The 27,381-nt window shown below is 40.0% G+C and overlaps 1 protein-coding gene across 2 annotated transcripts in view; it reads left to right on the top strand.

The window, feature by feature from the left end:
• Window positions 1-10,102: 10,102 nt before the first annotated feature.
• The window catches only part of LOC122658365 (RNA-binding NOB1-like protein), a 20,067-nt gene continuing 2,788 nt past the window's right edge, over window positions 10,103-27,381 (top strand). The window contains exons 1-5 of one of the 2 annotated variants that reach the window (XM_043853288.1): window positions 10,103-10,468; window positions 11,224-12,346; window positions 12,694-12,862; window positions 13,379-13,498; window positions 13,589-13,745. In XM_043853288.1, coding sequence (XP_043709223.1) covers window positions 10,162-10,468; window positions 11,224-12,346; window positions 12,694-12,862; window positions 13,379-13,498; window positions 13,589-13,735 — 1,866 coding nt within the window. In that variant the 5' untranslated portion in view covers window positions 10,103-10,161 and the 3' untranslated portion in view covers window positions 13,736-13,745. Of the gene's footprint in view, window positions 10,469-11,223; window positions 12,347-12,693; window positions 12,863-13,378; window positions 13,499-13,588; window positions 13,782-27,381 lie in introns of those variants that run through there. The other variant, XM_043853287.1, reaches the window with a different exon arrangement.

Here is a 27,381-nt window from a genome sequence, read left to right as displayed (position 1 = left end):
AACATTATCCTCCTCAATAAAATCGTCAAACCTAGGAAGTTTGGACAAATCAACATGTGAGAGAATGGAATCCTCAAAATGACAATTATCTAAGTTTTCCAAAGAGAGAGCGGGAGATCGAATTTCTTGGGCTTCTATGCAATCATAAAAATCTGATTCTAAATCAGTAAAAACACTAGGCTCATTAAAATCAGAAATTTCAAGAAAAAGTTGGACTTCCCTAGGTAGCTCATCAAATCTCGCTTCACTAATATCCTGAGGAGACTTAATCTCAACAAATAAATCATCATAAAAAACAACTTGTTGGGAATGACTCTCATTAACCTCAAACTGGGGTGGTGGACTTTCAATATCATTAAACTGGGGATGGGGCGGTTCAGGCTGACTAGGTAATGTACCCGTTTCCTCCTCTTGCACCATGGTTATCAGTTGAGAGAGTTGCTTCTCCATGGTATTTTGACTTGTTGTGAGAAGGGCTATGTTCCTCTCAAGCTCACTCAGTCTAGCCTCCTCACCCATGTTCTGAAATTCAGGGGGTTGGTGATATGGTTCAAGGAGAGGTGGCCCATTGAGATTTAATGGAGAGTTGGGCATTGGAGGACCAAACTGACCATGATATTGAAAATTGGGTGGTCCAGCTTGGTTATTCCATTGATCCCACAAGAAATCGGGATGATCACTCCACCCCTGATTGTAAGTGCCAAAAGAATTGTATTGAAATTGAGGACTCACATTCTCATCACCATAGCTACCCCCATAAAGATTAGGGCATCCTTCCATAACATGGATAGTCTGGGGATGTGACCAATTAAAATTTTTCTAAAGCCCATAGTTGGGTTGGGGAGCAAAATTGTACTGGGGTGGTGCAAAATTGTTCTCTATCTCACTACTTTTGGCTTCCCTAACCTGTTTAAACATTTCCTCCAAAATCATGGTTGCCTTAGCATAGGTCCATCTTTCCCCCAAAGTCTTATATGGAAGTGTATCTCCCATTATTCTAAATTAACCACCTATCCCAAATTGAGGTCTCCCATAAAAAAAAAATTTTAAGAAAAATAAAATACTAGAAAAAAAAATACTAAAAACAAGAGGGAGCCCAAGGTAGATAGTGCATCTATCCCTCAGAAATCGAAACAATGGTTCCAAAGCTGTAAGGTTGCCATATAGGTTGACAACAAGGGAACCCGTATAGTCTTCATGAGCCACCTACGGGTGACTCCAAATGGATTATGATGTAGGGTGGAGGACTACTATACGTTTATGTTTCCAACGCTCTCACTATGTCGTTTTTCTGTTATCAAGAGTGGTCACCTCCAAAGATAAGTCACATGCTAATCCAAACCACCCAACGAATCAAGGGGCACCAAGATTGGCTTGGTTTGGGCATATGAAGGACTTTAGATTGGGCGCACACTATTTGAAACAGAAGAGGAACAAGAAGAGGTTTTCAAAAACCTTTTTTTTTTTTTTTTAAGAGAAGAGGATAAAGAGAAGAAACTAAAGCACTTCGAATTACTTAAAAATCAAAAAAATAAAGTGGTCAATAATCTCCCCGGCAACGGCGCCAAAAACTTGTTTGAGTTAAAATAATATTGCAAGCGTACGGGTCAATCGTAGCTACGGGTCGAACACGAGGAGATATACGCCACTCTATTTAACTAACTTAAAAGTAATGCAAAGTGAACCAAATTAAGGGATTAAGTTAGCGTCCTAACACATGAGCATCTAACCTATCAAACTAACGTAAATTGGAAGGAATAACAAAAACGCAGCCACACTTCATAATCACATAAAAAGAAATAAGGGAATAAAAGTGCATCCACATACCACAACCATATAAAAAAAATAAAAGAAATAGAGGGAGAAGAAGAAGAAGATAGAGAGAGATAGAGGAGAGGGAGAATGAGATTGAGAGTTTAGATAGTAAAATCTGGATGTGCTTGCATGAATGTAACTGAAAAGCTTGAATACTTGCATAAACTTACCATGACCTCCTCTTCTAAATCTTCAAGTCTTGTCATCAACTTAAGAACTTAGACTAGAAGGCTTAAAACTTAAACTAGAATTAAGAAATTATAACCCAATTGAAGACTTAAATTGAAATTAAAGCATAAACTAAACCTATTACAACCATTAAATGAAAATCAAAAAGCAAACTAGAACTTAGAAAAGCTAAAAATCACAACTTAGAAGGAGAAGAAGAAAAGAAATTTTACTAAGTGAATGAACTAAAAATTACTCTAAAAATAAAATTAAAATTGAACTAGAAACTAACTAAAAATAGAACTAAAAGACTAACTTCCTACAACCCAAAGGGCAAGGGGTATTTATAGGGGGAAGAGAAGAGAAGAGAGAAGAGGGAAGTGTAGGAGAAATATTCCCTAAGAAAAGAGAATATTCTCTTCTCCTTCCTCTTTTACAATGCCTTGAATCCTAAGAAAAAAGGAAAAAAATAGAAAGAAGAAGAAAAAATTGTTTACATAGAACTTCTATTTCTAGAAAAGCAAACTTCTAATTCTAACAAGTGCTTCCTTTTCTTTATAGATATCTTCTCCAAGCAATAAAATCAAAGATGCTTTGACTTTTCAACTTTCCATAGGTGAGAGAATATCTTTCAAAATAAATCTATCCCAAGTAGAATTCCAGAAGTGCCCTTGAGAAGTTGGAGGAGAGAGAGAGTAAGGGTGATGACTAGGATTCCTTCAAGAATAAATAAAATACCCATTCTGTCCTTCAGAAAACGTGGAGCATGGGGTGTTTATATAGGTCTTACCATTGTGTTTCTTACGAAAAATCACCCAAAATAGACCCAAATTTCGTCCAATTTGGAGTTCGGGAGCCTAAGATATCTCAAGTTGAAGTTGGACTGTCCAGAGCCCTCCAAATGGAATCTTTCGGGTACAGAAAAATATAACTTCTGATTATTGCATTAAGGCCCCTAGAATCTGAACTTTCGCTTCACTTTGTCTCCGGCCGACTGTCAATAATTGCAACTAAACCCCTACAGACCATTTTCGCGCTTCGTTACGGAAACGGCCGTAACTTCTTCGTTTCAACTCGGAATCATGTGCCGTTTGAACTGTTGGGAAGCTGACTTGATGGGCTACGTATCTAAGCCGTTAACACCTCTAAACTACTTAAAAACATTTTCTTAGCATCATCTCCTCCATTTTCACAAGAAATCACCTAAAACCTGAAAAGCACAAGAAAGAAGCGAGTAACTCTGTCCAATGTGGTAAAATGTATGCTTTATGCCCTAAGATTTCACACATAAATGTGCTCATCAATAAGGCTATTTGCTCTCTCTTCGAGAATTCAAAAATCTACCACCAGAAGCAACCTACGTCAAGTACTCATCCCCCTTGCCCACCAAGCAATCCTAAAACCCACACAACCACCTCCAATGCCATTCCCCCACCCAGCCAATCAACCCAAGGAAGGGACAACCAATCTGTAACAAACCAGACCCTATTGCCCACCGCCATTAACTCCGGCAACCACCCAACTTGGAAGCATCCCCATCCTGGTAATCACCATCATCAATTAACTCGCAGCTTTTTCCGGGACGCAGGTTACTCCCCGCCACGATGACGTGGAGCCAAAGTAACCAACCGTCGCCCCGCCCCACGCATGGTCCGAATATCCCTACCTCCCAACTTTTTCTAGGACCATGCATATAACCAACATGCCACATCACACTAGCCAGTACTTTTACAGAACCACCCAATTGTCCTTAATCCCCTTCATCTCCCGACACCCGCTTATTACCCCCAAAGCCACCGTCTCACATGCTGACCTGTCCAACTACATCTTGTCCCTGTTATTCCACCTGGCCATAGCACCTACCTCTGGGTCCCCGGTCATTACACAAAATCATAGCCCTACCACACCACCCTTTGGAATCCAAACCCTTTCAACACTACCCGCAGACCCCTGACTCCAAGTAACCATCCACCTAGAGGCACCATTAACCCCACAATTGCCCCCGCGATGCCTCAACCCATTAACCCAGCCTATGAGTTTGAATGAACCAAACCAAACCCCAACCCCCCCCACTGGCCCAACCAAGAACAATGAACCAGATTCAAATAAACCAACCCAGTCCTCCAGAACCAGAGGATGCCCCAAATCCTCATATTCCAGAGTTACTCCTGACCCCCTTTCGATCAGAGATAAGCAGAAGAGGCCTCGTAGGACCAAGCTCAGCTCCATTTTTTATCAGAGGACCCCGTGGCAGCTGGGGATTAGCTCTACGGGCAGCAATGAAAATCCTAAGCTAGAATTGTCAAGGGGTGGGGAGGCCCTTGACTCGACATTCCCTCCTTAACCTCGCCCAAACTGAGAAACCTGATATTATTTTTTTTATGGAATCAAAGTGTACTTCTGGGAAAATTCAAAAGCTCAAAAATCACCTTCATATGCAATCCTACTTTGCTGTTGATGCAAGAGGAAGGTCAGGGGGTTTATGCATTCTCTGGCAGCAACATATCTCGTTAGAAATCCTCCAAGCTGATTCCCATGTCATTGATGCCAAGGTTTCCATTCACAATTCTCAACCGTTCTTTATGACTTGTGTGTATGTTCATCCAATCCGCAACTTTTACCAAGGTATATGGGATCAAATTACAGCTTTTGGAAGTCTCAGATCTGGAGAATGGCTCTGCCTTGGGGATTTCAACTCTTTTTTAGCCTTGCATGAGAAAAAGGAAGGCAAATCGGTAGGGGTTCAGGATGTTTGCTCATTCTGCCAATTTATGGATGATTGTCATCTTATGGATTTGGGGAATATTGGGGCTCCTTCCACCTGGAATAACAAACGTCTTGGAGATTCTAATATTCGAATCAGACTTGACAGGGCCTTTGGAAATCTTCAATGGAGATCTCGGTTTGAACACACTGTTGTCTCCAATCGCCCAACATTAGGCTTTGACCATTGCCCTATTATAGTGGACACTTTGGGAGGTAAAGTTAAAGGCAAATGCCCATTCAGATTCGAATCCATGTGGTTTCGTCACAAGGGGCGTAAAGAGACAACTTCCAAAGCTTAGGGCCTTCCTACAGTCGGTTCTAAAGCTGAAATTATGGAATCTAAACTGTTGAACTGCAAAACTGCTCTGGTTGTGGAATGTCAAGGTATTTGGACATGTCCAGACAAAAATTAAAGATCTCAAGGCTGAGCTTTTACTTGTCCAAGCCGGAACCCCCTCTTTGGATAATAGGCAAAAGAAGATGAGATCACCAAGCAGCTGGAAGAAGAGCTGAACCACGAAGAGGATCTCTGGCACCAGAAATCCTGTGCTCTGTGGCTCAATAGTGGAGACCAAAACACAAAGTTTTTCCATGCATCAACCCTCCAAAGAAGGCAGCAAAACAAAGTGATTAAACTGAAGCTTAATAATGGCAATTGGACGATGAATGAAGCTGAACTCACTGAAGAGATCTTGTCTCACTTCCAATCAGCCCTCTCCTTTGAAGGTATATGCCCTTTAGCCCTTTGTAGTACCTTGGATTGCGTTGACCCTGTTATCTCTGATGATACAAATTTAGGCCTCTGTTGTCCCCCGGATCTTAAGGAGGTACAAGCAGCCCTCTTTGCTATGGAGCCCTTGAAGGCCCCAGGCCCAAATGGGTTCCCCCTGGGTTCTATCAGAAATTCTGGGATGTGACTCATGCACGTTTGACGGAGTTTATTGCTGAGTTTTTCCAATCTGGTTGGCTTCCACCCTCTATGAACAAAACCTTTCTTTGTTTGATTCCCAAAGTGGATAACCCAGAATTGGCAGAGCAACTAAGGGCGATTAGCTTATGCAATGTGGCAACAAAGGTCGCAACAAAAATCCTGGCAACAAGGCTGAAATCCATATTACCTATCATCATCTCCCCGGCTCAATCAGCCTTCATCCCAGGAAAACTCATCTCCGACAATATCTACATGGTACATGAAGTCTTTCATTACATTAAAGGCTTGAAGAAAGGGAAGAAAAAGTTGTTGGCTTTGAAGCTTGACATGAGCAAGGCATACGATTACCTTGAATGAGACTTCATTGAACATCTTCTACTCCAGCTGGGTTTCTGTGCTAAGTGGGTCCAAATGATCATGAGTTGTGTGACTTCAGTCACTTACAAAATCCTCCAAAATGGGTGTGAGAGCTCGGATATCAGCCCCTTTAAAGGAATCCATCAAGCGGACCCAATCTCCTCAACCATCTTCATCATATGCTCTCATGCTGTAAGCTGTTTGTTGAATAGAGCTGAACAAGAAGGGAAGATTCAAGGAATCAAAGTAAGAAATAGAACAATCCCTCTCACGCATCTCCTATTTGCAGACAATAGTCTGCTCTTCTCAGTGGTCAAGCACAAAGAAATCATAGCTTTAAAGGATTGTTTGGACTTGTTTTGTAGAGCAAGTGGACAGAGGATTAATGTCAAAAAATCATTACTAACCTTCAACCCCAACACCCCCTTCCAAGTTCAAATGCTAGTTCTCGTGTATTCTCAAAGTTCCTTACGGTGATGGCCCTAAGAAATACCTAGGGTTACCTGTTGATTTAGGGGTTTCCAACTCCAAGTTTTTCATGACATCAATGACAAGTCCCTCAAACGAATTGAAAGCTAGAAGCATAAATTTTTGTCGCCCACAGGGAAAGAAGTTTTACTTAAAGCAAAAGCCCTCTCTATGACTACCTTTGCTTCATCCCACTTTAAGTTTTTGGCCAAGCATCACTCTCGGCTTGTCTCCACAGCAGTAAATTTTTTCTGGGGAACAAATGACGACTCGCCCAAAATTCATTGGGCCTCTTGGAAGAAGCTGTGTAGATCGAAAGGGAGAGGAGGCCTGGGGTTCAGAGACCCAAGGATCCACAACCAAGCCCTTCTCACGAAAGTTGCTTGGCGCCTATGGCAGAATATAGATTCACATTGGGAAGCTTCCTGAAAAAAATTTACTTTCCCTCTACTGATTTTTTGAATGCCAAAATGGTTTCAAGACCATCATGGGCTTGGCGGAGTGTGATGGAGGGAAGGAAATTTCTGGCTGCTGGTTTGCTTTGGCCTGTGGAAACAAGGGAAAACATTAAAATTTGGGGTGACCAGTGGCTACCAACAATTCCAGGATTCAAGCTGAGGTACCCAAAGCAGATAGATTGTCATTTAGAGTGGGTTTCAGATCTTATCGATGAGGGAAATAGAACCTGGAAAAAGGAATTGATTGAGTCTATTTTTAACCATGATGAGAGTGCAGAGATTTTAAAGATCCCTCTGGCCCTGTTTCCTGGTACTAATTATCAGACTTGGGGACATTCCAAGAACGGCAAGCTAACGGGGAAATCTGTTTACCACTTCATCTGCAATGAAGAAGATAGATTGTAGGCGACTAGAACTCCTTCAACCTCGATAACCTCTTCACAATCTCCATCCCCTGGGAAAAAATTTGGGCGTGCAAAAGTCTTCGAAAATCAAAAGCTTTCTTTGGAAGGCACCCATAGGGTGCTTACCATGTGGAGAGGCCCTGTCAAAACGCAGAATTCCGGTGGATCCAGTATGCTCTAGATGTGGCCTTGCTCCGGAGTTGATGGACCATATTCTATTCTCTTGCCCCTTTGCTAGAGCAACATGGTTTGGTTCTCATCTTTCTATAAAACCATCCCCTTATACTGCAGACCCTGATTTTTCAATCCGAAGGGTGGGATTGGGTTTAGCATTACCCTGGCCCTGGCAGGGTCGGGTTGGGTTCGGGTTTAGGCCTGGGCAGGGTCGGGTCGGGTTTGGGTTTAGGCCCTGGGCTTAGCCCAGCTCGGCCCCGGCCCGAACCTGTGCTAATTATAATTATATAATATAGGTTTGGCTTTTGGAGGTCTATTTTGAACCGTAGGATTTAAGGTTTTTTGTGTTTTTTGTGTTAGAACCGTAGGATTTAAATTGGTTTAGAAAACGAAAAACCCTCTTTATCAAAAAAAAAAAAAAAGAAAACGAAAAACCCTAATCTCCTAAGTCCTAACATTTCGTTTCCTCTCCCACCTGAGTGTTTGGACTCTGAAAGAGCCTCATCTATCGTTCTCGTTTGGACTTTGGAGGAGAAGGCTGACGAGGAGAACTGCAAGGAAACTTCGGACCAATTAGGTATTTCCGTATCTCTCTCTTGGTTCTGTCTCTCGCTCTCTTCTCTTTGCTCTTCATCTCTTTTTTTTTTTTTTTTCTTTTCACTGGGTCGAACCTTAAAGGGGTTGATCGAAGTTTCAGATGAAAAAAAAGGGGTGGTGGGCGTTTTCGCTGGGAATCGACAGTGGTTTTTTTTTTTTTTTTTGAAAGTCAAATGGGTGGGGTGATTTTCAGTGAAAATTGAAGAGGTTATCTGGTTTGGGGTCAAGGAATTGGGTAGGAATGAGAGTCGAAGGGAGGAGTGTTTTGCTGTGGACATCGAGGGTTTTTGTTTGTTTGATGTTTGTTTGTTTGTTCGCTGTTACAGGCTTACAGCAGGGGGTAATGAAAGGAGAATAGGTTGTTACTATTGGAGTCGGGAGGGGGGTTGGGAAGATGGGGCCTCTGTAGATGATTTTTTTTACAGCTCTCGGTGGCAGAGGGCAAAGGCATGGACGACAAAACTGGGTGAGGAATGTAAAACAGAGATCTCTTGAACTTTTGAATTAATGGATGGAAACAGATACATACCCAAATCCATGTCTTTTCTTAGATAATTTTTTTTCTTAAATTTATTTTGAATTATTGATTATTTTTTGTGTGGCTTTTAGTAACCCGGCCTTCGGGTTAGTGTGATGGTATGAGCATGTTTGATTTTATTACTGAGGACTTGTAGTACTGCAGTTATTTTTCTTCTTGCGATCTACCTTCTATCTTTTGACTTTCAAGTTTTTTCTTTCCTTGTTGCTGTTCATACATAATTAAGCTTAGAATGGACAGCAGAATGGGGAGAAATTTCAGATCTCAAGCTAACGAGATTCATTGAGTGCACTGTTTATAAGCTGTTCAATTTTACTGCTTCAAATTAAGTTATAATATTTTACTTGCAAGAGGCGGAATATGACAATCGCAATGCTGACAAATCCTAGAAACTTACAATCTGATCAATTTTGACATAGTAAAAATTACAGGCATAAGAAAAACCATTTTCCAAAAAAAAAAAAAAAAAAAATTGGAAATCAAGGTCAGGGTCAGGGACAGGGTCAATCAGGGCCAATCAGGGCCAACCCGACCCAATCAGGGTCAATCAGGGCCGGGTCGGGATAGGCAAAACCCTGGCAGGGTCGGATTGGGTTGAAGATATCTTAGACCCTGGCAGGGTTGGGTTGGGCTTGGGTTTAGGTTAAGGCCCTTAGGGTTGGGCTAGGGTTTAGGGCAGGCCCGGCCCAACCCGACCCATTGACACCCCTAAGTAAAGATTTGACAAGAAACAGAGACTGATAACATAAAATCTGCAATTTACTCTTTTTTTTATCTGTTCAGTCTGGTTTTGTTTGGTCTTAGGTAGGGATGTAAATGGATCGGATTCAGCTCGGATAGTGCTATATCCGCATCCACATTCGATTAGCTTTCAGACGGATTCGAATAGTGCTAAACGGATACGGATCGGATATTTTATCCGTTTACATGTAAATTTAGCTTTTCGGATAGCTATAGCCTATCCGTATCCGCATCCATTTAGCTTTCGGATGGATTCGGATAGTGCTAAACGGATGCAGACATGGATACGGAAACAGATTTCGGCTATTCATTTACACCCTTAGTCTTAGGTGGATTCTTGTTGGTTTCAGTATCGGTTCTCAACTGTCAAATCCAAAACGCCAGTCGCCAGGTAAGAGTTCGGTTTTGGTTCGGTCTGTTTTTTCGGTCGGTTTCAATTGGTCCAAATGGTTCGGATTGGATTTTGATATAAGGCGCCAGTCGAGGGTATAAGTGGAAAAAAATCAGAAAGAAAACCTGATTTCTTCTTTCTTTCTGATTCAGGGATTGAGTGAAAAACAGAAAGGTGCATATAGTGGCTTCCCTGAGTTGATCTTAACCTTCACTGCAAGTCTGTAGGTAAGCCACTTGCCCCCCCTCTCTCTCCTGCTATCTCTCGTTCAAGTTTCAGATTATATTGTGTGCAGGTTTAGCTATTTTACTGTGTTCACTTCTCTTTATAGGGTACATAGTTCTGGTTCAGCAATGGAGGTCCTGTCATCAACCCCTTGTTGGAGCAATATTGTTAAGAAGGAGCCGCCTCCGAAGCAGCAAGAAAGTTCTCCAACTCGAGTCTTTGAGGGCTGTAAATCAAGCAAAGGTATCGCGGTTGCTGTCGTCGATGCCACTGCTATTATTCAAGGTGGAGAAATTCTAACGAATTCTGCTGATAAGTTCGTTTCGGTGAGGGAAGTAATGGAGGAGGTCAAGGACCCGATTTCTCGTCACAAGCTATCGTTCGTTCCATTTACTGTAGAGACTATGGAGCCATCACCGGAAGCACTTAAGAAAGGTGTGTTCTTCTTGGTTTGCAGTTTAATGGGATTAACATTTTCATTGTTAACCTTCTGAATAGAATCTGTTGCATTTTGTATGTAGTGATGTGGAGAGAGCATGGTAGGTTATTCAGAACCTTAACACTTGATATTAGTGTTCCCTAACCTAGAAACTGTAGTTGCATCCCTTGATAACACCTGGAATTCTTAGGGTTCCAATTGATCAATAATCGGCAGGAGGGTTTCTTGGCCAAATTTATCCTGTTGGGTGATCATAATGATTGAGTTTACTGCGTGGTGCTCCTAGTAGAGCCATTGGAAAGCATGAATTTATGCTATTTGTTAACCTTAATATTTTTCTAAAGGGGCCAATACTGTACTTACTGAAAACCTCTAATAGAATGTCACAAACCTTTAGATTTGGCTGTTAGTTATACTTTTGTATGTTATGAATTACCGGATTGCTGGAGAAGTATTACTATACTATAATTACATACCTGTGTATAATTTCTGATTAGTTTGTTATGAATCTGTATCACAGTGCACATCATACCTTGGTGGTGAATTCCTATATTTCACAAAACCATTTAAATAAACAGAAAAAATATGTGAAACTCTCTTGATATGTATTGCAGAATGCTGGCAATATCTTTTTTTTTATATTAATTTTCACTAATCAACCATTTATTAATTAGTGATGTGGAGTTCCCTTTTAATTAGACATATTACCATATTTTTTATGTGATATATTACCAATGTATTTTCTTCACAGTTATCAGCTTTGCAAGGGCAACTGGTGACCTGCAGACTCTCTCAGACGTTGATCTCAAACTTATTGCTTTAACTTATACATTGGAAGCTCAAGTTCATGGGACTAAAAATCTCAGAGACACCCCTCCCCCAATCCATATGGTTAATGTAAAAAAGTTTTCTGAGAAAGAAATGCCTGGTTGGGGCTCCAACGTACCTAATCTTGAAGAATGGGAAGCTTTGGAGCATGCAGTTGAGTTTGATTCACACTCTGATTCGAGAATTCTCCCTCTGAAAGACCTGAACTTGAATGTTTTTCCTGTAGATGGCCATATTACTTCTGAAGATGGTTTAATGGAAAATTGTAGTGAAACTCATACTGAGGATCTAGAGGATCTTGATGGCAGGTCAAGGAGACCTAGAAGATTTCTGCCCCAAAAGAAAGAGATAAACATAGAAGGGAAGATGGTTGCTGCTGGAATTGATGCCTCTGTGGGGCAAGTTGATGACAATGCTAACGACTGGCTGCCTGCTGTCAGTCGCAGTACTCACAGAAGATATCTTAGAAGAAAAGCAAGACGTGAATTGTCTGAGGCATCAGCAGAGAAAAATGATCACCCAGATGTTGAGGCAAACACAAGAGACAATGGAGTTGAGGAACAGGGGTGCCCTGATTCCCATTTACCTGAGAACTCTGAAGAAAATGTAGTGGCTGAGATCTCACAGGGTGAGGCTAAAGAAGGGAAGTTTGATGAGGAGGATATATCTTCTGTCCTAAAACATATAAGGTTGGAAGTAGATTCATCAGAACATCTGCAAGAAGAGGAGGAAGAAAGCATATCTTATGCAGTGGTAGATACAGAGGCTGGCTCTGAAGGATTTCATGGTAATGTTGATGCTGAAGGAGACATGGTTCAAACATGTAGTGAAGGATTTCAAAACTTTGATACTTCAAGTCAAACAAATGAAAGCATCGATACCTCATTAGTGGACGACTCCAACAGTGAGCAGAGCTGGATGCTACGGTCATTATCCGACTCAAGTGTTGCCTGTGTGACAAGTGACTTTGCAATGCAAAATGTCATTCTGCAAATTGGTTTACGGCTTCTGGCACCTGGAGGGATGCAGATTCACCAGCTGCACAGGTACATCTTTATGTATTTCCTTTATGTAGGGTGGTTCCTGCCATTTTTATTTTTTTCATATTGTTGCATTCCTTTTACCCTTTAAGGTACCAGTGATGCTTTCCAAGTATTCTTATGAGTTTTTCATTCTGGAGAAATAATGAAAGATCAACCATTTAGGTGTCATATGATTCCATTACTTGGTTATTGTTGCCCTTCCCTTTTCTCCCCCTCCTCCCTTTTTCCCCTTCTTTGGTTATTTCTACTGTATGTTGTATCAGTGGCACATGGCCTTTGGTGTTGGTTGACAGAAATTTGTCTTAAGGTGTATGTGTGCTCATCTTTTTGAGGTTTCTGTTTTTCCCCAGGTGGATACTGAAATGTCATGCCTGCAATAAGGTAACCGCTGAGATTGGGAGGATATTCTGCCCAAAATGTGGTAATGGTGGCACTTTACGCAAGGTAGCAGTGACAGTGAATGAAAATGGGGTTGTCCTGGCAGCTCGTCGTCCTCGTATTATCCTTCGAGGCACAAAAGTAAGTTTTTCATGATTCTGGTTGGCCATTCTTGGAATCCCTTGATCATGGGATTCCCTTGCTCCATGGCGCATGCTGTGTCATGACCTCACACTCCCCCCACCCCTCTCTAATCCCACACTGGTCAGCCTTTAGGAGGAGGGTCTTGGTCTTATAAGTCGGGAAGGGAAACCCCCCCAATAGATGCATCTTTTGGGGTGCGGACCAGACCTCTGGCATTTGGTATCAAAGCTGACCCAAGGCACTTGGAGATGTGGGTTTGAGGGTTGCTGCTGTGTGGGTCCCATGAAAGAGGGTGCCAGGGATTTGGGCGGGGAAGCTGTCATGCCCTCACAGGAATTCCCCCATCCCTCGAAATTCCATGTTGGCCAGCCTTGGAGGACCCATGACATGAGACTCTTTCTGATGGTCAAATCTGAATGGGTGTACCACAATATGTATTCAAATCACCAAGTTCACCATTTTGATTCATGAGTTCTGGTTTAGATGCATATGCTGACGCTTAGCTGCTTGCAGTTTTCGCTCCCCCTACCTCAAGGTGGAAGAGATGCCATCACCAAAAATCTTGTTCTCCGTGAAGATCAACTCCCACACAAACTGTTGTACCCTAAGATAAAAAAGAAAGCCAACAAGCAGGTCCACTTATCCTCTTGCACAAACTTCAACAACTTATATATATCCTTGTATTCATCTGCTTATAACTTACGCATCTCTTTTCTTTCACAGGGAGAGGACATCTTCATGCCAGATGATATATTTTCCCACATTTCTGATAAAAGAGCTCCTTTGCAGCCTCCCATAAGGAAAGCATTAGCAGTTTTCAGTGGAAAGAGGAACCCTAATGATAACCATTTCTCTCGTTCTAAGCACTAGAAATTACTTGGTAGAGTCTGATTCGGCCTTTGTCGCAGAGCCGGTTCATGAGCAACATTGCCAGGGTTGGGGGGGGGGGGGGGAGTAGGGAGCATGGATTGGTGATTTCTGAGTTGTTTTATGTTGACCTTGAGTTTTTCACAGAAGTATCATGGCTAAATCTAAGGAGACTATGTAGGATTGGTTTCTTTGACTATCTAATTAAATAAATGCTACTGGTTTCCTACCTCAGGAAAATTATCTGTCCTATTATGAGCTGAGCTTGCTTGGTTCATCAAACTCAGTGGGTTTGAAATTTGCCATATGAGCAGAGGCTCTTGGAGTCTACCATTCAACAAAACTTTTCCATTTGACCTGTATGTGGCAGATTTATGTTACCATTTAAGAGATTATTTTTGTGCAGCATTTAATAAAAATTAGGTTAAAAAAAATCTGTAAAATGTGATATACAAATGTGAAGTTCAAATTCATATGTGCAAAGACAGCTATGAAATCAAATGAAACTAGAACCCTAGCACTTCAAGCTTCAAAAAAAATATTTCTGCAGCGCCTTGGCATGAAATGAATGCTCTCTTTCTCTCTCTCTCTTTCTCTTGTAACTACATATGCTTCTCTTGTTAACAGAGGAAACAGGAAAGGAAGTATGAAGAGAGAAAAACATAAGTGAAATGTAGTATCAAGGCTTGGCTTTTTAGGCTTAATGTCCTTGTAATTGATCATGGTTACACTAAACAAAACTATTGGTTTCTTTAAATTTCAATAGAGTTTTCACTGGCATGGATGTTTTAGTAGTTTTTAACCCTTTTATAGTATGAGGGAGATCACTGCTAATATTTTACTTAAGATGTCTCTCCCTCTCTGAATGTCCATCACGAGTATCTCACCTCCCAATGGTTTTTTTTGTTTTTTCTTTTGGATAAAAGACAAATTTATTAACTATCAAAACCCGGCTGGAGACATTGAGCAAAAGTAACATGAACAGAAGCAAAAGGTGGAGGCGTAGGCCATCAGACAAAGGCCAAACTATCAGCCTCGCTATTAAGTCAGCAAAGATCAAACCTAAACAAAATAGAAGAAGAACAATGTTCAAAAGTATAGAAGTCGGAAACGAACAAAGAAGTATCCCAATCAAGAGAGATAGAAGCTCCACTGAGGCTATAGCATCCACTGCCTTACAATAAAAAAGAAAGGGGAAAGTTTTCATACACGGCTGTGTAAGTTGTGTATGTGAGGTCTCTCACAAAGAGTTGGAAAAGTCATAAATTCTCATCCATTAATTAATGCCTTGAAACTCCCACCCTCTCACATACACGGTTTACGAAAACTTTCCCCAAAAAGAAATGACCAAATGTTGAAAATTCAAGCTCCATGCAATGAGTAACCCGCCACGGATTGCTTTGGCCTTCAAAGGAAAAGATGAAAAACCAAAACCATAATGACAAGATGAAACAAGAAACTGCCCATGCAAATTCCGAAACACATCGTCGCGCACGCCCTCCAGAGGAATGTTTAGAGCTCCAAGAACCATCACAAAACATATAGACAAATTGAGAGGCCCAAGGGGGCAAGATGGCAGAAATCAATAGAGGATTAAAAACCAGGTTGGGGTTGGTCTTAGTCACAAGGTGACCCTTTGCAATGACAAGTTCAAAAGCTTTCAAGGTGGAAGCAAGGTTGGGGGATGAATGCTGAAAAATAACATGGTTCCATTGTTTCCAAATAACCCATAATAAGGAGACCCATTGGATAACTGAATCAGTGGGGGTTGGGGCTGTCCTTAAGATAGATGCCAAGGAACATGATCCAATCTTTGAGAGTATTCCCACAGAAGTAAGATACATCAATTTGAAAAGGAGAGGCCTTCCAACAAGCAGTAATAAACAAACACTGCATTAAAGCATGAAGACCAAATTCATCACTAGTTTTGCAACCAGGATAGACAAGGTCCAAAAAGATATGGTGATTAAAAAGCATTTGGTTAACATATTGCAAGATTGAAAGCAACCCAAGACGGGGGTGAGTTGGGTTGTTGTCCAGTAAAACAAAGTATGATAAATTAAACTCAAACCCCAAAACAAAACCTAAGCACATCAAACAATAAACATAACAGAAAATAAAGTAGCAACAAGCAAAGGTAGAGTCATAGAAGGTATTATCAGATTACTTGCAAGAGAGAGTGAGGGAGAGAGACAATCATGCACCATAGATGAACACAGAGATTTAGAGTGGTTCGGACGAACCTGTCCTACGTCCACTACCTTGATCATAGACCAAAGATTTCTCCACTAACAGTTATTTTTCCCGAGCAAGAATCAAGAACCCTTACACACAACCACAGGTTGTATATCCAAACGACATAAGCTCAAAGAATTTTACACCAATTGGTCTCACAATCCACTTCTTTATCATACACAATTACTTCAACTAGTCATTGTAATTTTTTAAGCACACTAATGATCAATTACAAGATGGTTTTACAATTGTACATGACACGTCGTAATTCTTTGATCAACCCTTTTCAAAATGATGTAGCTTTCAGCACATTCAACACATCTCTAACTTCTCAAGAGAATGTAGACAATGAAACTCGATAACAATAGTATTTCTCAAGATGGTTTGAATTGAAGCTTGTACACCAGTTGCTTGTAGGTATTTTGATTGATTATGATATCAAGAGACTCCATCCTTTTATATGCACACTACTAGCCGTTAAGAGTCAAGCTAAGCTTTTCTTTTGAATCTTGAATCCCACTTTCATTTTCAGAGAAATTAGCCGTTGGAGAACCACTAAAACATCAAAATAGTTAGTAACATAAGTTCACTTAGATCTCCAATATTCAACTTAGATTACCAAGAGACACTAGCTGTTGGAGCTCCTTAACATCAGTGAAGATGTTTAACAGCTATACTCAAGTGGTTATAGTCCAAGTGGTCATTATTAGATAGTCAAAGACTCTTCAACATCTTGACCACGTAGCATTAAATTACTATCGCATAGAAAACCGCACAATAGTCACAGAAGACTGCAACATCGTCTATCTGAGGTGACACAAACTCTTAACTCTCAGACATGCATGGAAGATCACATGGAAGACCATGTCGGTCGTCCACTGACACTTAGACATTTGAGCTCGGTCGTCCGCTGACACTTAGACATTTGAGCTTGGTCGTCCGTGAGTTTCGACTTACACTTTAGATTTTGCCATTTAAAGCTTGGTCGTCTGTCCATGTTCACGGAAGTCCGTGGACAACAAACATAGACACTCTTCTAAGTCAAACCACCTAGCTTTTTGGTATTTCCATTAAGTTCGATTCTTGATGTCATTTTTTGGACTTGTCTCATCTTGTTGAGCATACACATTAGGATCTTTAAGGCTATTTCAATGAGATCAAATCCTAATGTCTTAACTTGAAGAAATCTTCCACAAGATGTAGCTGTCAACTCTTTGATTCTTCAAGTACATGGAAGTCTATCATCTTCTTTGTAGAAAACTATCTTCACAAGTTCTTCTTCCAACCAACATGCTTTGTTCTTCATCAATTGTACCTCTTTGGCAGCTTGGGTATCATCTTAACTCTTAGCACATTAAGCACACATTTGTATACCCAAAGCACACATCACATAATGATTTTCATATCCAAAACACTTAATAGATAAATGGAACATTTTGGTTTCAATACTTATAATGCATTTGAGCAACCTCACCAAAGAAAAAAACTTAAGTTTAAGGAGGTCTACATCTTAGACCAGAAGAGCTCCCAAGCTAAGGAGCTGCAAAGATTATGCCGAACTATCTTGTTATGGAAAGCGACAAAATAAGCCGAGCGCACAATAAATTTTCTGGAATAGATATGGTACAAAGCATTTGGTTAACTATTTTCTCACATATATTGAAGGCATGCTACATTTGTGCTTTAGTTGGCTTAATATGCTAAATTCAATGTTAGGTTGATATTTGTCAACCCAAAATTGTATTATAATACTTCGTATTCTCTATGGTATGGTTGGGGGTGGGGGAGAAAAAAAAATTGCTAAAGCTTTTTTCTCAAACATGTTCTTCATCACCAAAAAAGGGGAGAATGTTAGAATATTTCACTTTACATATAATATTTTGTTGATTCTTAGGTGACTGTCAAATGATAAAAAAGCTAGGACTTCATGATGATTCTTCCAAGTATCACGAATTGAAGCATCAATGACCAAGCATAGCCAAGTCACTAAGCATGGACTTAAATAGATTATATCCAGTAAAAGAAGAATTGAAGATTCAAGAATCATAGAGATCATCAAAAAGCTCAAATAAAAATAGGAATCCAAGTGGAAAACTCTTCATAGGCTTCAATTGAATTCAAGAAAGAAGAGTAGCTTAGATTTCTAGACTTAGGATTACATACACATGTAATATCTTTGTAATCTTAAGTTGTAATCGTTCCCATTAGTTAATTGGTCTTAAAACATTAAATGGTCAAAAAGTGCAAGTTCGACTAACTAGTACAAACCCTTATTGGATTGGGATATGCCTAGACTTGACCAATTCATATAGGGTATGTTAGAAATGATAGGCCCAGTCATTTGCCTGAAGAAAAGCCTAGAAATCAGAATATCAAAGCTTTTTAGGCTCTAAGGAAGAACACGTGGTCAACCGCCAAATAGGTACAGTCGACTTCCAGTGTGCAAAACAAAGACATCGCCCAGTGTGCAAAACAGCTGATTAAATTAAGTTTAAATTATGGGGACCACCCATAATGGACATGGGCACCCTCCATAGATAGAGGGGAGTCCGAGGGACCACCTCATACCCTTAGTTCACTGTGGACCCCACCAGTGTGTCCAACATCACTGAGAAACAGTCCAAAAACACATTTTGGAAAAGGGCCTTAACAGCCAGACAGACCCTAGTGTGGGCTGGGCCTATAAATAGGTGAGCCTTGGGCTCATTTAGAATTCTTTCTACTGCTCATTTCGTGGGAGAGAAAAGAAGAGAAAGAAGAGAGAAAGAAGAGAGGAAGAAGGAAGGAAAGGAAGCAGAAGAAGGAAGCGAGGTGCAGCCCCATCCAAGGCCTGGATTTTCATGCAGCTCCACACCTGTGTAGGTATAAAACCTTATGATATACCTGCTGCCTCTTTGAAATCCTTGCTGTTTGTTGATTTCTCTGCTCTTTGGCAGCCCAGAACAGGTGGGAACTGCTTAGAATTGCTCCAGATCTGCCATGCAAGCATAGAGCATGGAAGATCTAAAATTTTTGAATAAAAATACAGGTCTAATATGCTATTCTTGGAGCCAAAATCTGGCTGTGCACAGCTGCACTGCCAAATGCTCAGTTATTTGATTGTTTGGAACCTTGGATGCAAACCCTGGCTGCATGGACCAAGCCCTGGGTGGTAGCAGCCTTGAATCACCATTTTGCACTTGTTTCCAGCTTAACATATAGCTGAAACTAAGTTTCACACCTGGAGAAAACCCTATGGTACTATTCACTGGGCTGTCTGGGCAACCTCTGGCAGCCAAGTGGTGGGCCCAGTGGAAAATCCACATGGACAATATCGAGGATCACCCCAAGGGTCACCTAGCACCCTAACATGCATAGGGAGGTGATTTGGGTACTACCCATAATCAACAACCTAGGGATCTCAGCTAGATGTTGATTTGAAGACTCTGGGCGATGCACTGGGCGATGGATGTCGATTTGAAGACTCTGGGCGATGCACCCAATGCCTAGAGCCATCGCCCAGTGAATGGAAGTTGGTAGAATTGCTGATCTGGCTTAGGGAACCTCACCCAATGGCCGTGGTGCAGTGTGGGGAGGTGGAAAATGACCTAAAAGCCCCTCTCCACATCTGTCCTTATGAAGGTTTGGCCTGGGGACCCAAGTGGGCCCCACAGGTGATGGAAATCCTGCCTGTGCTTAGTCCTGCAGCACTGCCAAGTTGAGGACAGCACTGTAAGCCTATTATGACCTAGGGTTAGGTACAATCACTGAGAATGACCATTTTACCCTAGACCACCATCTCTGGATGATGCACTGGGACATAGACCTAAGGCCCAGTGCAAGGCCAGAGGAATCCCAATGAAAAACAACTGAACACCGGGTCAACCCAGTGAGCTTAGGTTAACCCTAGGACTACCAGAGACAGATTGAAAACCTAATATAACAATTTTTTATTTACATCTAGGATTTGATCCCGCGCTCGAGGTCAACAATCAGACTGCTGTTGGAACTGAATTTGCAACCGAGTTCCTAGAACCAGAACTAGGTGAGTGAAGTATTATCATATATGCATTTGTAACTGTATGCCGGCAAATAATTGTTAAATCTTAAATGCTATGTTATTTAATTCTGTTCAATTACTCAAATCACTGAACAATGATTGTCTGTTGATCAACACTGTGAATATTATCTGATGATTGTGAATGTTAGTTGAAAATGAGGTCTGTGGTAGCCCGTAGAATGGGATGCGGTTGACACCACCCGACTCATACGATGCCATATAGACATGGGGTTAGAGTTTCATCACCCGTGCTACGCACCCTTGCCAACAGGGGTTAAGGTGTTGGATGCCTGTGAGGGTGACCATATATGTATTTGAGAAAAGAAATGAAATGAAATGAAAAGAAATGTGTTTGCACCGGAATGGTGATTATGGACTATAAGCCAGAAATGAAAAGAAAAGAGAAAAGTGATGGATTACCCTACAGGTTAATCACAGAGGGTTGGTCGGGCTGACCTTGGTGAACGAATGCGGGAGCTGATTGGTCCTCTCCAATAACTCAATGGGTGTATCACGGGAAGGGGTAACCAAGTCCGCACCAGGGATACATGTATTGGGGATTGTAGTAGCACTGACCTGACTTAGTTGTATTGCTAGGTGGCTAATAATTAATCTGGACTTCCATATCGTGTAGGATCATGTGGAATGTGGTTGCATGTGCATGCATGATGATATGTTTTGCTCACGCGCTTAGTGGGGCTCACACTCTGTTATATATGTTTTTCTTTAGATGATTTTACAGATCGATGCCGCTGTGGCATGGAGGCTCATTACGAGGAGGAGAGCCCTGGTTATTATGATGATATTGGTGTGGACCCCGACGGAGGTCGTGCCGATGATGCGTGCATTCTCGGTGGTCATTGATGAAGACCGTTGAAGGGTGCACTGAATGCTTTTTGTCTTGGGGACTCCTTTTTGTTTTTGTTAGGAGTTTATCCCCGTTCTGCTTGAGGTTCTATTGTAGTTTTTCTTACTTTCTTTTTTTTGGGGTTGAGCTATCTCACCCTGTATATATATGTATGTATTTCTTCCTTTCTTTTAGCTTTTGTTAGCTTAGTTTCTCATTGTGGGTTGTATTTGGGTGGGAATGTTTCAGAACACTTTGTATATATATATATATATCACCATCATTCCCGTATCGCTATGCTTTCCCTTTTGTTATTGAAATTGTATATATCTGTAGCACTTTGATCTTACCTGTAGTAATGTGATGAATGTGGGACCGTAAATGTAATAACTGCTTCTAGATCCGTGGGATTTGGCGGATTTTACGCAATTCAGATTACCTAACTAGTCCTCCCAGGGGGTGGTTTGGGGTGTGACAGTTACGCTAAACAAAACTATTGGTTTCTTTAAATTTCAATAGAGTTTTCACTGGCATGGATGTTTTAGTAGTTTTTAACCCTTTTATAGTATGAGGGAGATCACTGCTAATATTTTACTTCAGATATCTCTCCCTCTCTGAATGTCCATCACGAGTATCTCACCACCCAATGGTTTTTTTTTTTTTTTGAATAAAAGACAAATTTATTAACTATCAAAACCCAACTGGAGAACTCTCCATTGAGCAAAAGGAACATGAACAGAAACAAAAGGTGGAGGCGTAGGCTATCAGACAAAGTCTAAACTGTTAGCCTCGCTATTAAGTCAGCAAAGAACAAACCTAAACAAAATAGAAAACCAGGTTGGGGTTGGTCTTAGTTACAAGGTGACCCTTTGCAATGACAAGCTCAAAAGCTTTCAAGGTGGAAGCAAGGTTGGGGCATGATTGCCGAAAAATAACATGGTTCTATTGGAATTTTTATCACTTCCAATTCGCTGCCCGCTCTAATTCCCTCCAATTCCTTATATAGGAGCAGAAATGACCACCCTACCCCACCTTGGGCAGTGTGTTTGAGCAGGGGGTAAGGTGATCATTTCCGCTCCTATGTGAGGAATTGGAGGGAATTGGAGCGGGCAGGAATTGGAGGTGATAACGATTCGGTTTTGTTGTTTCCAAATAATCTATAATAAGGAGGCCCATTGGATAACTGAATCAGTGGGGTTGGGGCTGTCCTTAAGATAGATGCCAAGGAACATGATCCAATCTTTGAGAGTATTCCCACAGAAGTAAGATACATCAATTTGAAAAGGAGAGGCCTTCCAACAAGCAGCAATAAACAAACACTGCACTAAAGCTATGTTTGGTTGCAAGGGGAATTAAAGGGAAGGGAAGTGAAAATTTTCAAACCTTAAAAAGAAACTTTTGTAATAATTACCCTATGTGATTGTATAAACTACTTAAATTTCATACCATATTTAGTAATGATACATTTTACATGTAAGTTTTATTTTATTTTTTAAACCAAAGGGAATTGGATGCAAAGTAAAGGGAAATTTAATAATCAAATATGGAATGATTTGGAGCAAATGATATAGCCACATGGGGAAATGATTACAAAAGTTTCCTATTTAAGTTTAAAAATTTCACTTCCCTTTCCTTTAATTCCCCTTGCAACCAAACGGAGCCTAAAGCATGAAAAACAAATTCATCACTAGTTTTGCAACTAGGATAGACAACTAGACAAGGTCCAAAGAGATATGGTGATTAAAAAGCATTTGGTTAACTTATTGCAAGATTGAAAGTAACCCGAGAGGGGGGTGAATTGGATTGTTGTCCAATAAAACAAAGTATGATAAATTAAACTCAAACCCCAAAACAAAACTTAAGCACATCACACAATAAACATAACAGAAAATAAAGTAGCAACAAGCAAAGGTAGAGCCATAGAAGGTATTATCAAATTACTTGTAAGAGAGAGTGAGGGAGAGAGACCATCATGCACCATAGTTGCACATAGAGATTTAGAGTGGTTTGGACGAACCTGTCCTACGTCCACTACCTTGATCATAGACCAAAGATTTCTCCACTAACAGTTACTTTTCTCGAGCAAGAATCAAGAACCCTTACACAACCACAGGCTGTATACTCAAACCACATAAGCTCAAAGGATTTTGCACCAACTGGTTTCACAATCCACTTCTTTACCGTACAAAATTACTTCAACTGGTCACTATAACTTTTTAAGCACACTAATGATCAATTACAAAATGGTTTTACAATTGTACATGACACGTTGTAATTCTTTGATCAACCCTTTTTAGAACGATGTAGCTTTCAGCACATTCAACACATGTCTAACTTCTCAAGAGAACGTAGACAATGAAGCTCAATAACAATAGTATTTCTCAAGATGGTTTGAATTGAAGCTTGTACACCAGTTGCTTGTAGGTATTTTGATTGATTATGATATCAAGAGACTCCATCCTTTTGTATGTACACGAACTAGCCGTTAAGAGTCAAGCTAAGCTTTTCCTTTGAATCTTGAATCCCACTTTCATTTCCAAAGAAATTAGCCATTGGAGAACCTCTAAAACATCAAAATAGTTAGTAACATAAGTTCACTTAGATCTGCAATATTCAACTTAGATTACCAAGAGACATTAGCTGTTGGAGCTCCTTAACATCAGTGAAGATGTTTAAGAGCTATACTCAAGTGGTTTTAGTCCAAGTGGTCATTAATAGATAGTCAAAGACTCTTCAACATCTTGACCACGTAGCATTAACTTACTATCGCATAGAAAATCGCACAACAGTCACAGAAGACCGCAACATCGTCTATCTGACGTGACACAAACTCTTAACTCTTAGACATGCATGGAAGATCACATGGAAGACCGTGGAGGTCAGCCGCTGACACTTAGACATTTGAGCTCGGTCGTCTGCTGACACTCAGACATTTGAGCTCGGTCGTCCATGAGTTTAGACTTACACTTTAGATTTTGCCATTTAAAGCTTGGTCGTTCATCCATGTTCACGGAAGTCCGTGGACAACAAACATAGACACTCTTCTAAATCAAACCACCTAGCTTTTTGGTATTTCCATTAAGTTTGATTCTTGATGTCATTTTTTGGACTTCTCTCATCTTGTTGAGCATACACATTAGGATCTTTAAGGATATTTCAATGAGATCAAATCCTAATGTCTTGACTTGAAGAAATCTTCCACTAGATGTAGCTTTCAACTCGTTAATTCTTCAAGTACATGGAAGTCTATCATCTTCTTTGTAGAAAACTATCTTCACAAGTTCTTCTTCCAACCAACATGCTTTGTTCTTCATCAATTGTACCTCTTTAGCAGCTTGGGTATCATCTTAACTCTTAGCACATTAAGCACACATTAGTATACCCAAAACACACATCATATAATGATTTTCATATCCAAAACACTTAATAGATAAATGAAATAGTTTGGTTCCAATACTTATAATGCATTTAAGCAACCTCGCCAAAGAAAAAAACTTAAGTTTAGGGAGGTCCACATCATAGACCAGAAGAGGTCCCAAGCTACGGAGTTGCAAAGATTTTGCCCAACTATCTTGTTATGAAAATCGACAAAATAAGCCGAGCACACATGAAATTTTCTGGAATAGATATGGTAAAAAGCATTTGGTTAACTATTTTCTCACATCTATTGAAGGCATGCTACATTTGTGCTTTAGTTGGCTTAATATGCTAAATTCAATGTTAGGTTGATATTTGTCAACCCAAAATTGATTATAATGCTTCGTATTTTCTATGGTATGGTTTGGGGGGGGGGGGGAGAAAAATTATTTCTCAAGCTTTTTTCTCAAACATGTTTTTCATCACCAAAAAGGGAGAGAATGTTAGAATATTTCACTTTACATATAATATTTTGTTGATTCTTAGGTGAATGTCAAATGATAAAAAAGCTAGGACTTCATGATGATTCTTCCAAGTATCACGAATTGAAGCATCAATGACCAAGCATAGTCAAGCCACTAAGCATGGACTTAAATAGATTATATCCAGCAAAAGAAGAATTGAAGATTCAAGAATCATAGAGATCATCAAAAAGCTCAAATAAAAATAGGAATCCAAGTGGAAAACTCTTCATAGGCTTCAATTGAATTAAAGAAAGAAGAGTAGCTTAGGTTTCTAAACTTAGGATTACATACACATGTACTATCTTTGTAGTCTTAAGTTGTAATCGTTCCATTAGTTAATTGATCTTAAAACATTAAATGGTCAAAAAGTGCAAGTTCGACTAACTAGTACAAACCCTTATTGGATTGGGATATGCCTAGACTTGACCAATTCATATAGGGTATGTTAGAAATGATAGGCCCAGTCATTTGCCTGAAGAAAAGCCTAGAAATCGGAATATCAAAGCTTTTTAGGCTCTAAGGAAGAACACGTGGTCGACCGCCAAATAGGCACATTCGACTTCCAACCGTGAATAAAGGAGTCCAATGGCTAAGGATTGCTGCTTACCTAGTCGAGGTCGACCACACGAAAACGCGAGGTCGACCACAAATATACAATTGAAGAAAAATAAGCCATTGGGGCAATAGCATTTAGCTAGGGTTTGATTGTGAGAAGCTCAAGGTCAACTGAAAAAGTCCCAACAGCTAGAAAACAACTAGTTTTCTAGTTGTTGGAGTTGGGCTTTAGACAGGGCATTTATGCCTCTTTGCCAACCATCAACTTAGGCCATTAATTTACTTTAACAATTGGTTTCGTTTGGTCAATTGTCAAGTGAGAATCAAGTGAATTATTTACAAATAAATCCAATCTTTTAAGAGGTTAATATTTGTTCATTGATTTGTATATCCGCTTATTTTGAGGTATTTGTAAACTGAGTTGAAAAACTCAATTAGAAAACTTGTGAGAATTTTGTTAGAAAAACAATGTAGCAAAATGATGATTTTGTAGAAGAAAACTAAGAGAAAAAGAAATCAAGCACACAAGACAATGATTTTACATGGTTCACCCCCAAGAAAGAAGGCTACATCCACAGTCGAGCAATAGTCTGAATCCACTATTTCTGTGAAGAAAATACAAACCCTTTTATTCTCATCTCTTAAAGAGATAACCACAATGTATAAGAACACCTTAATCCACAAATGTACAAAACTGCTCCTAGAAACTCACCTGGTCTGGTCCGAAACAACTTAGGGCGAAATACATATCAAATTGAAGCTCTCGATAAGCTCTTCAGGTGACAGAGCCAACGGCGCTGACATATGCACTTTTTGGCCCTTCTGGCATGTTTCGAAGGCGAAACAACCCACTGAAGAAACACCACAATACTTTTTGGATTAGAACTGAGATCAAGCTTAACCAATAACAAATTTTCAGAGGGATTGGTCCTCTAAGAATAAAATTAGGGTTAGATGTGAACCTTGGAACACCTAGGTGTGGGTGTAAAACTAGAAAATTACTAAGTTTGTAGTGAGCCAGAAAACAACTGTAATGACGTTGATTGGTGCCCTTGAATCGATAGTGGAAATCCAATAGTGATGAGCCTTGGGTAATACTTGTAGGTCTTCCTTTTGTGGACATTGATTTTGTTTCCTATCCCCTCTACCATCCTTGAGAGAATTAAAAAACCGGATTTTCTTAAATAATTTTCTTTTTGGTTAAGTTCTTAAAAAATTTGTAACTTTATTTTTTTGCATTTCTAGTAAAACACAATTTTGTTTTTCTGATAAGTATAAATATTATCATTTTACATATGTACTTGAAAAATGTAAAAGACAATAATAGTTTTTTTTTTTTTTAGTTTTTTGGGAATTGAAGAGACAATAATAGTTTTTGATAATAACATAATGATAAATCACTTTCAAGCGACAATTAAAAAAGCTATAAAATTCAAAGTACACTTCGACCAAAAAACAAAAAATTCTAAATACAGCTACAGAAAGTGTCAATGTTTATTCAACATTCAATTCATCCAACACAAATTACCATGCCATTACACTATAATTCCAGACGAAGAACAACAAATGACTAAAATTACAAAGGTTACATTGATTTAAAGACTTCGAACCACTTTACGTACTTGTTTTGGTTTAAAAATTTATCACCGAGATGGCAATGAGATGTCCTATTACAAGGATCCACTCATGTACTACGACATGACAGAGAGTGAAGCGATGTAGTGAGAGACGTAGCACTTGCGATCTCTATCATTTATGGATCCTACTTCTATTAATATGTGAACCAATAATTTGCTTTCGGATAAAGCTCGCAACACTGGTTGAAGTAGAGGACTTGGAGTGGCACTTCCATTTGTCTTGCCGGGCAAGAGAATGCTAACCGGTCGTGTAGCCCCTACACTAGTGTATTGGCCAATGAAAATAAATACAAAAGCATTGATTTGGATGCGATTTTCAATTTTACTAGGAGCAGAATGGTCTTTTTGCACACAAAGGCATTGGAACACCAAGCCCATGTTTATTGGGACAACCATCAAGGCTCAGACAATTCAAAAACATGTGTTTTCCTTGAATAAATAAAGGTTGTTGACTT

Source organism: Telopea speciosissima, chromosome 4, assembly GCF_018873765.1.
Source record: "Telopea speciosissima isolate NSW1024214 ecotype Mountain lineage chromosome 4, Tspe_v1, whole genome shotgun sequence".
In the NCBI taxonomy this organism is placed as follows: domain Eukaryota; kingdom Viridiplantae; phylum Streptophyta; class Magnoliopsida; order Proteales; family Proteaceae; genus Telopea; species Telopea speciosissima.
The sequence above is the reverse complement of the archived record's forward strand: the minus strand, read 5'-3'. Positions and strand labels throughout refer to the sequence as shown.